General features: G+C 37.7%; 1 protein-coding gene across 10 annotated transcripts in view; it reads right to left on the bottom strand.

Annotated features, from left to right (window-relative positions):
- The window catches only part of DMD (dystrophin), a 1125431-nt gene that overhangs the window by 117068 nt on the left and 995946 nt on the right, over positions 1–12417 (bottom strand). For all 10 annotated transcript variants that reach the window (XM_054165808.1, XM_054165807.1, XM_054165806.1 and 7 more), the window contains one exon: positions 9370–9430. In XM_054165808.1, coding sequence (XP_054021783.1) covers positions 9370–9430 — 61 coding nt within the window. The remainder of the gene's footprint in view (positions 1–9369; positions 9431–12417) is intronic.

A 12417-nucleotide genomic window follows, 5' to 3' on the forward strand; every position in this document is an offset into this window, starting at 1 on the left:
ATTGGAAAATGCTGCTTGGAAACAAAACTTAATTTAGTATTTAGTATTTTTATCCAATTGAAATCCAAAATCTTTTTTTCTCTTCTGCATATTTGTTTATTCTGTATTTCAGGTCACAACAGCTAAAATACTGACGCAAACCCAAGAAATTTGTATGATTGTTTCATTTCCATCTCCTTGAGATGCTTATATGCTGTTTCCTGCTGCAAAGGTGTCTGCTGATTATGAACTAAGTAGCAAACCTGTATCTCAACTACAAATGCTTTGGGCTATGATTAAAATCTTAACATGGTGTTCCATGTTGGTGAGACAGGTATGAAGTCATCTGTTCCCAAATCAAATGCAGCAGTTTTCTAGCTATCCCTTTCAATTTGAACTTCATGCCTGCAACCTCTCTCTAGCAATTTTTCTTAGTATGCTTCAAGCAGGATGACATGACCCTCAGGCACTGAGTTTTACAAGATTTTCTGCAATAATACAGATTTTAATCACAAAAAATGGAATTAACTTTGTTAAAAAGGAAGCACAGATAAATGTGTTTGCCTTTCCTGTATTAGCTCTGCAGTAGTGAACAGAAAAAAGCACGTTGAAAAGGAAAACCAGGAGATGGGTACATACTGAAACTCAAAACAGCAACCTGGTCTATTTACTAGCTAGATATCTTAGGCCCTTTTTTCTTACTTAGTTGTTAAAATAATAGAAAGGCTTCTAGCAGATATCTAGATAAATACAGAATACCTGAATAAGACTGAATTATAATAGGTTTAGATATTTAGATTCCTTTACAACTTTTATCTACAGCAAGAAAATTAAAATGTGAATCTTAATTCCCTCATTAATTTACCATAGAATTTCATTAACATATTTGCACATTCACATCATGAAGTGTGAAGCATCGAAGTGAAAAATGAAATTCATAGCAACAACATATTTATAACCTTCATTCTTAGTAATTTATTGCTGTATTGAGTGAGTTTGTGTCACTTTCAACCCTCAACCTAAACATTACATACAGCATATATGCAAACAAATTTTGGCCCTGCTGGAAAAGAGGACCTAGACACATAGAGTGAGTATGTTTAGGTAGCAAAGCTTGCTTTCTGTCCCTACTCAGTAGGCTGTAGACACAATTTGGTGACTGTGCTAAGCTGGTTATAGAAAGAATGCTACTCGATAATGACTCTCTGTTGTGTTTTACCATAATCTCATTTTCTGAACTCAATTGCCATGGAGAAAACATGAATACTTGTCTCATCAAAACTACTTGAAAGAAACGCTATTCATTCAGAGATATTGTGATGATTTTTTTTTTTATGGTTTGTTTTTCTTACATCATCTATCCATAAATCTCCTAATGTTTTTTTTTTCCTGATGAATACTTGAAATTCAAAGCAAATATGTAGCGTGCAAGAGACTACCAAGCCTATACATCATATTTGAAATTGTAATTTATCTTCTAAAGTTCAACTTTTCAATCAGAAAATGGGGAGTAAGTAAAATGAATATAGATGATTTGATCAGTCCTAACCTGTTTGTTAGATGTTTAACCTAAGTCTAAATGCAGTCTTACTGATACTCATGCAGTTCCCAATTTGATGTTTGTCTTAGGATCTATGATTCTTAAGCATAGTATATGAAAAAAATTAGTTCTCAGGATTAGAATCATCTAATCATAGAATGGTCTGGCTGAAGGGATCTCCAAAGGGACCTCCTCAACCAGATCAGGTTGCCCAGAGACCTGTTGAGCCTCACCTTGAATATCTCCAGAGAAGGGACCTTAACCGCCTCCCTGGGCAACCTGTTCCAGTGTTCCACCACTCTCATAGTAAAGAACTTGTTCCTAACATCCAATCTAAATCTGCTCCTCTCTAGTTTGAAGCCACTGCCCATTGTCCTGTCACTGCAGGCCTTTGGAAACTGTTTCTCTCTATTCATGTAGGCTACCCTCAGGTACAGGAAGGTCACTATTAGGTCTCCCTGCAGCCTCCTCTTCTCCAGGCTGAACAACCCCAGCTCCCTCAGCCTGTCCTCATAGCAGAGGTGCTCCAGCCCCCTGATCATTTTTGTGGCCCTCCTCTGGACCTGCTCCATCAGGTCCATGTCCTTCCTATATTGAGGGCTCCAGAGCTGGACACAGTTCTTCATGTGAGGTCTCACCAGAGCAAAGTGGCAGAATCAGCAAAGTGGCCAAAAGTCTAACTATAAGGATATCACAATACTGATGTGCAGCTAATATCTGACAAGAAAAAAAAAAAAAAAAGAAATCCCTGAAAAAGATTCAATAAGGAGAAAAATAATGCAGTTATGATTCAGTAAGTAAAGACCAAACAAACTGCTCAGGAGAGGAAATATGCCAGGTGGAGAATATTTTGAAAAATAAGGATTCATTGCAGTCTGAAGGAGAAGCAGCAATTCAGAAGGTCAGAGAAAGAACATATGCAAGAGATTCAGCAGCTTCAGTGAGTTTATTTTGGAAAAAGTGGTCAATCTGTGAAAAGCTCTGACCTTGCCTTGATAGACAGGCCACTGAGAGAAACAGAAACCACCCACCTTACATGTCTCTGTGATACAATTCTCAAATTCTCAGTCTTCTCTTGATTGTTGCCTATATGAGCATGTCACATAGTCTACCAGACTCTGCATCCATAGCAAATACACTTGGTGATGTAAACTGCCTGTGTCCATATCCACTCCGTTTTTCATTTGGATTGAAACGTATGGTACAATATTAATTATAGTACTGCTTTATATTAAACTAAGAATGGTTCATGTTGGAAAGGACCTTAAAGGCCATATACCCTGTCATGGGCAGACAGGGTTGCTTAAAGCCTATCCAAGCTGCCCCTGAAGAATTCCAGGGACAGGGAATGTACTGCTTCTCTGGGCAAGTTGTTCTGGTGTCTCACTTCTTCCATACATCTAATCTAAATCTACCCCCTTTCAGTTTAAAGCCATTATCCCTTGTCCTATCACTACAAGTCCTTGTAAAAAGTCCCTCACCAGCTTTCTTGCAGGCCCTGTTCTTTAACTCTGACTCCCTTATTATATGGATTATTTTTTTCCTCATGTGGAACAAAAAAATAGCTTCCTTATTTGTGGAGTTAGTTGTATCAGAAGAGACATTGAACCAAGGGCAATGCAGACAGCGGATGTGGCAAGCATCACTTTGGAGAAGCTGTCAGTCTTTGGAGGAAACAAAGGAGTTATAAGGTTTCTTGATATAACAAGAATATGTAAAAAATCTGAGATATTGTTCCCCATTTCCTTGAAGATTTCATTGGACAGTTGTCAGAGGCTGTCTTTTCTTTGTCTGTCATCTAATTTAAGTATGTAATTGATCTTTAAAAGAAGAAATGTCTGACAGGCAAATCTTTCTTTTTTTTTTTTCCCCTTAATGTCTCTAATCTTTTCAAGTTCAAAGCATTCCACTAGAAATCAAACATAATTTCTATTTTTGAATCCTGCTCATTAAGCACACAATGTTTAAAACATGGGCTTGAAGTATATTGCAATGAATTTTAGCTATCAGGAGCAGCTGTAAAATCTACTTTTTTATGGAAGATCTGGCATACACTCTATAAAACAGGACCATAATGTATAGATATCATTCGACTTTGTAAAAGTTATGTTGGCTAGGTCAATGTTGTATTCATTTAATTCAGTTGCTAAATGTAGCCAGGCTACATTTAATAACTGAAGTAAAATGGAGCAAAAAGTAAAATTCAAGCAAAAATCCCATTCAGATTACAATATAACCATTTCAGTTACCATAGAAGTATTTAAGGTTATATTATTATCTATTACTCTATAAAGCGATGCACTCCTTGCACAGTATCCAAAGTTTACTTTTCACATTGTTGCCTATAAAAATAGTTCATTTATTACTCCTCTAGCCCCACAGCTGGAAAACAATGAGCAGCTGAATTTAATGCATTTAAAATTTTGATAAGTTCCTTCTAATCTAAAATTCTCTTACCCAGCTCATTACCTGCATAACACACGAAGTTTTAACCTGCATAAATGTGATCCCCACTCTAGTTAACCTGCCTGTAGTGCTTAATGCTAAGCACATGTGAAAGTCTGTACTAAATTAACTTGACAACAAAAAATCATTATCACCTTAAACACAAGCACTGTTATACCAAGAGGACCAAGTTCTGTAAATGCCCAAGGAAGCTGCTCTCCACAGCAGACACTATATACAGGCTGTTAGGGTAGGGAAGCACGTGGTTTGCATCAGTTGCCGCCCCTAATGAGAGGCTACAGCCCTGCCCTCAGCCCCTGCACCAGCTAAGAAATGATAAAATTGCTTCTGAGTACTTATAATTCATTTCAAACCAAATTAAATCCCCTTCAGTTACTTTGCATGTGAGGGCAGCAACTCCCTGCTGACAGATGGTAACGAAGAGCAGAACCACAGTATCTTCCCCAAGTGCTCTTGCTCAGTCAGCGGGAACACATCTGTTTATAACCTTTGCTTTCATTTTAAAGGTAGTTAAATTTCTCATTTATTTACAGGCTGAGTGTAAATTTTCGTGACAAGTTTTGGAACCAAGGCTTCACAGCCCTACACATGATAAAGAAAAATGCTGTGCTTGAACAAACCTTTAAGAAACATCAGGCATTTCATTTAGGTTTTTTTGTGTGCTAGACAGCATGAGCATTTATATCACATAAAGATAGGCTGAAAAGGATTAGACTTTTTCTTTCCTTCACAGTATTTTTGCCTCTTTATATGGAGAGTTCATTATTGAAAATCAGAATAACTGTGCTTTTAAGAAGCCAAAATAATACCTTTTTGTTACTTGGTAGATAGCTTAACTGTCAGCCACACACATGTTTTTCATAGCTTGCTCACAGCTTCACTCACTGCAATACATAGCCACACACTCTGTAGTTCTCCATGTCTCTCTGCTCCCTCTGACAGATATTTTGTACTTGCTTCTGTGTCTTGTACTAATCTACATTCTGCAGAAGAAGCAATTAACCCAAATGAGTTTACCACAACAGCGACTCTTTGCTTTATTTTATCTTAGTAGAATTTAATTCAGACAGAATGATTTGTCCCATCTCTAAGTTGAACAAAAGTAAAAGAATCATCTGCTTTAATCTGTTTGCTTTTACAATAAAAACTCAGGGTTCTTAGCTTTTTCCCAATGTTGAAATTCTGCATGGTTAAACAATTAAAAGGGAGATTAAAAATTAAGACAACAAAGAAGTATGTTTATAGAAACTGTCCTGTTAGATCTCCAGTATGAACTACAGAAAGACTGCAGAATCTAAACTAACAAAAAATGCATGTCACAAGCTGCTATGTTTAATGTGAGCCAAATATTCTCACAGGAAACTACAAAAAGGAAGAGACTAAGCAAGTGGAGATGTATACTCCTTGGAGTTAACTCACTGCATAGCTAATTTCTATAGATAGGCTCATATGGATCTTCTCAAGGAGTCAAATCTATGCTCCTGAGAATCCAGCTCTGTCCTCAGCATGACAAAGTTCAGTGAACTGCTATAATCTGTGTAAGAAAATAAGCTTGGCTGGGAAATAACTTGGAAAGCTTCCTTTGTGGAAAGTACTGAGATGAAAGGCTACTGTAATTTTGCAGAAGCATTTTAAATCCCTCAAAAGAATGGGCACAGCAAGAGGGTGAGAAGACAGACACTATTAACAGGCAAGTTGGTTACACAGAGGAAGAACAGCGTCAAAGATAGTACAGATAGAGTAGTCACACCTACTGTATTTCAGCACATTATGATGACAGGACTAATGAATACTTTTTATAGAAGAGAAAGTATGTTGCAAACTTCAATCTGACTCTTCCTCCTTACTCCAAAGCAGCAGAGATCTCCTAGTACTGTGTAGCAGCCGTGTTTCCTCAGGACAGCATAAGCCAGACAGATGCAAACATGATTCAGAGGATAGCTGCTTGATGTGCCCTCAGGAGGATGGACACTGAAAAGCACTCAGGTTGTGCACCAAGCTTCTTCTGGTGTTACAAAATCCAAAGCAGGCATTTGATTTGCTGGCTATTACTGCTTTGGAGCAGCTTCTCTGTCTGTTTGGAAGATAAGAATGTGCACATGTATGCATGCACACTCATAAACCCTTTCAGCATGAGATGAGCTCTGTTAAAATGTCATCTAACTTGAAAGTTAAAATCTGCACCTTCCCCACCTTCATTATCTGGTTTGGGGGTTTTTTTTTGGAATTTGAGACTTTTTTTTAATCCTTTGACATGTATTCAGTAGTCTTTGTGCAGTGCATTTTTTTCCATTTGCTTTTCAGATTTGAGGAACAGTAATTGACTGTTTTGCCTTCTAAAAACTTCAACTTAGAAATTTTACTGAATACCTAAAATGTTTTTAAAGAGCACAGACATGCCTGTGCCTGCTTCTGAATTCCCATTTTCTGGGTTGCACTCCAGTAAGAGTAGGACCAAGGAACAGGAATGATTAAACTGAAAACTTTTAAAAAATTTTATATTCCTCTCCTTTTTCTTTTGAATCTAATAAAAGCTCTAAATTCTATATTAGACACAAATAATGCATCAAGAGAAAAAAAAAAGATCAAAAAGAAAATTGTTGGATAAAATGTGGCTTTGAGAAATTTTACATTTTAGTGAGGAGCTAAACTACAGAGGTTTTTTTCACTCGGTAGCACCTTGTGCTCTGGGCAAGTGTTCAGTGCCCAGAGAACAATGTCCACTCGCTTCTTGGGAAGCCAAGATACTTTTGCTGTCATGGAACACACGCACATCTGAAGAGAGAGGTGTGGCTGAACTGTCACCCTAGCTTGTCACCTCCATAAGGAGGAAAGCACACAAATGAGTGGAAGGAAATCCACCAGAATGCAGCATCTGGTGTGAGGAAGTTAGATTGCAATTTTCATGAGGCTGACAGTAGGCTAGGAGACTGCAAAATGGCAAAGACTGGGAATAGCTGAAACATGTTGTGTACTGTTCATGATTGTGTTTTCAATGGCAATGATGCCTACACCAATACAATTAAAAAAATATATATATAAAAATTGGTATGAATGATCTCAAGTAGGAATGATTGAAGTGATAGCATTAGAGGCAACTAGATGCTATAGTTTAATCAAATGTATAAAAATGAAACTTTAAACAGTGAAATCCTGGGGCATGAAAACACCTAGCAGTAAGTAAACATTGCTGCTGAAGATTTAGCACTTAATACTGCCTGATTTATGTATTTATCAAATGCTATGTCACTGCAAATGTGAAAATGATGAGATAAAACAGCTAAGCACCAAGGGAAAAACCACATAAAATGAAAAATAATAAAACGTGTAGCAAATGTGGTTACCAAAGGAGGCTAGCACCAGCACTTGGCATCAACCACAGAAAATGATGTAAACATGAAGAGAATGCTCTAACTGCTTAGTCTCCATGGAAGCTCTTTGAGAGAATTAACAACTGATAGAATAGTAATAGGTAAAGATTCAAGAAAAGATGTGCTAAATTAAAAAGCTCAAATGGTACAGAAAATAATTGAATTGTGTGTAACTGCCTGGGGAGGTGGTGGAGTCACCATCACTGGAGGTGTTCAGGAGGAGACTTGATAGGGTGCTTGGCTGCGTGGTTTAGTTGTTTAGGTGGGTTGGATTAGTTGATAGGTTGGACACGATGATCTTGAAGGTCTCTTCCAACCTGTTTTTGTTTTTTTTTCTTTTTCCTTTTCTATGAAATGTGAGTGATGAAAATGAATGAAAAGAAAATTACTTAGGAGAGGGGAATTACTTAGGAAAAGGGAACAGATGTAACAGATCACTAAGGCTCACTAAAACTTGACTGGTTTGGTTTACATCTCAAGGACAATGAGTTTATCTGTAAAAGATGTGGCTGCATTCAAACTTAAGCTACTAATGCTATAATTCTTTAGGGATATTAAGGTATTTTCTAAAGTGAACAAAACTAATTTATGCCTTGGAATTTGTAAGTGGCCTAGAAGAGAAGACAAAATCTATTACAGAATAAACAGGAGCACCAATGACCCTTTCAGCAGAGCCAACTGTTACTCATGGCTGCTGGATGTGAGTAGCACGGAGCTGTGGAAAGCACAGCTTGAAGTGCATCTTGTGCCTACATCAAGAATTGTCAAGGCATCTCTCCTCAGAATGGTAAGTCATGCCATGGGAAAGAGAAAAGGAGATATTTTTGTCTTTATTGTAGTGCTGCTTATGTGCCAGAGCATCGACTTGCTTTCCAGAATTTGTCTACTGTAGACTGGCCCTTCCTCTTTCATAGAGGTTTTCAATTTCTTGCAGCTGTTTCATTATTCATAGCCAAATACAAACATCAGAAAAATGTCAAATTTAATGCAACAGTAAACCAATTTTGCCAGGTATAACTGTACCTCTAAATTGCACTACAGGCAGTTTTCTTCATGCATAACTCAAACGCTTGTTCTGAAGCTTTGTAGCAGTTCACCCTTGTTACAGAAGTTGCAACTTAAAGTGTCGCTGCAAAAGCTGTCTGCAACGAGATGGCTTCAGCCGCGCTGCCTGAGTTTGCAAAGTGTGTTGGGAATACAAAGAGGGTCCAGGTGAATGTGTGTATTTAACAACACACGTTTCAGTTACTCCACTAGTCTTTATCACAGGTATCATGTCTCCTGTTTCCTTCACAAGTTACATGTAAGTAGTTTAAGGCATATATTACAGACAACATAGAATTTTTAAAAAGGAAGAGAAAAACTTATTAAAACTTCTTTCCCATCTGCTGTGTAGTGACTCCTTTTAGGGCACTAGGAGCAGGTGTTTCTAAATTGTAGGTTTCTAAAAGTTTCTTCTCATTTGTTATGCATACACTTTTTAAAAATTGATTTTTTTTTTTAAAAGCAAACTGGCACAATTGGGAACTAATCTCTAAAAGAATAGTTCAGAGGGACTAATTTGTCCCTTGTTATTCTTCAGTTCCAGACTTTATCAAGTGCTGCCCCTAAAGGAATTCATGGCATAAAATACGTGCATTGCTAGGTTAAAAAGTACATCCCATTCACATCTGCAATTCACATGATTTCTTGTGAATTTCACAAAACCTGCTAGACATACTCTTCAGTGGGCAATGCCACAAATTAAACTATAATCCAGATACCCCAAAGCTTTACTTAGTTTGCAAGTGATTTGCAGTAGCATGAAACCAAAGAACTTACAAAGCAATGCATCCTAGTGTGGTCTAAATAGCTAGAACAATTATGTGAAATTTATTGCACACTTCACTTTTTGTTTTGGGGATTTTTGTTCTTCCCATTTAGACACCCATTTAGATAATCTAAGAAAAATTGGTAACTATCCTTTTAAATGACAAATGGAAATAGCTGGAATTAATTACTATTTATACTCACTTGATATAATACGGCACTTTGTTTGGTGAGATTGCCCTCTCCCAGGGGCCTTGGACAGAAGCTGTTAACAACAAACAAACAAATAAATAAATAACTGCACACATACATTCATGCATACAAACATACCTAGAAGAGAAACATGCAGGTCAAGTTCAAAGCAAACAGGAAAGACAATGCTAATCTCTACAATTCCAATTATACACTCGACCACACTGAGACAAGTTTTGTTTGCTCAGTTGTCCGTGAAGGCGGGAAGGATTAACCTGCTGTCCTGAAATTTCTGGCCTAATCTGAGAGAAATTAAACTCATTCTGTTGCAAAGATAGGTACAGAAAAAAAAAAAAAAAGAAAAAAAAACCACCAAAACCACCCAACAACCCCTTGACTACTGAGCTTACAGAACAGATAAGAAGCAGAGCAAGAATTCTGTCTTCCTGGTGTGATAATTTGTAGGGTTCCTCCTGCTAACATGTTTGGGTTTCCTTCCATTTCTGCCCTTGTGTGGTAAGTGCTTTCCATCCTTCAGAATTACAGAATCATAGAATTGTTAGGGTTGGAAGGGACCTCAAGGACCATCTAGTTCCAACCCCCTGCCATGGGCAGGGATGCCTCACACTACATCAGGTTGCTCAGAGCCATATCCAGCCTGGCCTTAAAAACCTCCAGGGATGAAGCTTCTACTGCCTCCCTGGGCAACCTGTTCCAGTGTCTCACCACCCTCACGGGGAAGAACTTCTTCCTAACATCCAATTCGAATCTACCCATTTCTACTTTTGTTCCATTCCCCCTTGTCCTATCATTACCTGACACCCTAAAAAGTCCCTCCCCAGCTTTCTTGTAGGTCCCCTTAAGATACTGGAAGATCACAATAAGGTCTCCTTGGAGCCTTTTCTTCTCCAGACTGAACAGAACCAACTCTCTCAGTCTGTCCTCATAGGAGAGGTGCTCCAGCCCTCTGATCATCCTTGTGACCCTTCTCTGGACATTTGTTTACATTATACACTTGTTTACATTTTATTTTGAGTGAATTTACACTGAGAGACCATCTAAGGATTTTTGTTTGCCCTCTTGTTGACCTAAATGGAGAAGAGTTTTATTTCTCCACAATACTAATTGTATCTCCCTGACTTCCAATAACAACAAATAGTGGAGAAAATGACAGTGAGGTCACAAGAAATAGAGAGGAAATGCCTGTCATACCTTAAATGTCCACATCAACTTGCAATGTAATGAAAATATCTTATAACAAAGTTTTTATACAACTTGTTGTCAAAACAATTGTAAATAATTAAATTATTATTTTTTTTTAATTAGGCACAGAGATAACATAGTTTAGGCCATCAGAAAGATTCTTATTTATTAAGATTTTTGTTATTGGTCAAAACCAATAGGACCAAGAATTTTATTTTTTAACCAAATTATTTAAAGAGAAAATGATATGAAAAATTATGAAGTGGAGGAAAAATAAAAACCTATTTGCTTCACCTAGTGTAGCTCTTCTTTTTAGTGACCCCTGCTGTTCACAAAGGAAAAGGATTACTGTGAAGACAACTACTAATTAGCTGCCTGTTTGTATTTGAGTATTCTGTTTCCTTCTGTTATTCAAAATAGATACTTAAAAAATGCCACTCCCCAGTTGCAGCTACTTTAACAAAGCCAACAAATCACAGTACGTACAAAGAAAAATGACCAATATACACAGTTCATGTAAGTTGTACCAGAATTGTTAATCAGAGTCACAGATGCCTGTCTGTAGAAGGAAATATACTGCTCTTCTCATGCCTGCCTGCTGGAGTGGGGATGAGATTTGGAGGAAAGATATGAAACATATAAAAAGGGCTGTACAGGGAAGCCCTGCTATTTTGGTAGGGTTGCAGGCACAGGAGTTGTGAAGAAATGCTCAAGGAAGCTAGGGCCATCACAAAGGGGAGGTAAATCGGACAATCAGCAGCAGCAGAAGCTGGAGACATTCTAGAAACCTGCAAACAGACCTTACAAAGGGAAGGTAAATCAGAAAGGAACAGTGGAAGAAACTGAAGCCATTCTAGAAACCTGCAAACCTCTAGTTAAAGATGTCAGGACACAGTCTAGTGGTTATGGAGGTATTGGGTAGAAGGTTGGACATGATGATCTTAGAGGTGTTTTCCTACTGTAATGATTCTAAAAACGGTCTGAAAAGGAGAAGGAAAAGCAGCTGGGAACAGGGTACAGGCTGACGTGTGGGACAATGAGTTTCACATACATTTCAGACAACACTGAGAAACTAGGGAAAAGAAGGAATAAATTTGGAGGAAATATGAATGTGGTTATCCTGTTTCAGATTGCTGGTGGCCTACTGCAGCATCTCTCTAGGTCCTGCTGTTATCTACAACTCCCAACTAACCATCTGTAGCTAAGCCCAGTGTATTGCTTTGCTATTACTTACACAATTTCACAATGTTTAAAAAAAGAATGGTGAAAATAAGTATCAAAGGTATAAACCATGAAAACAGGTAAGTCTCAAAAGTGTTCAAGAAACACACAATTGAAATTACAGTGTTAAACTTCATGGAAAAATACCAGGCTGCTCTGCCCTTGAGGTCTGTATCATGACCCACACATACAAGAACACAGAACCATGTCCATTTGTCAAATACAAATACTCAAATATCATTTATGTAAGATTAAATACTCCTATTTGAGACAAGGACTGCCATTTTGTACAATGTTTGTAGACTTCATAGCTGAAGAGCTGCGAAGGCCAAGGTTGCCATTCACTAAGCTTCTCATTTTTGGTAGCACAAAGATGCATGCAGCTTCTCAGTTTCTCTGTACTGCTATGGACTCAAATGATGTAAAGATGCAACCTGTTGCATAGCTCATAGGAATGCAAAAAAGCATAAAAAATAGACTAACACGTAATGTGAACACAGCCTACTTTTAATGCCATTTTGGGGTTCATAGGGAGCTCTTAACCATGATGCTTAATTGTTCTTTCTATTTATGAGAACATAGATTCATAGAATAGCTTGGATTGGAAGCGACCGTGACGATCATTCAGTTCCAACC

This window comes from Dryobates pubescens, chromosome 12, assembly GCF_014839835.1.
Source record: "Dryobates pubescens isolate bDryPub1 chromosome 12, bDryPub1.pri, whole genome shotgun sequence".
In the NCBI taxonomy this organism is placed as follows: Eukaryota; Metazoa; Chordata; class Aves; order Piciformes; family Picidae; genus Dryobates; species Dryobates pubescens.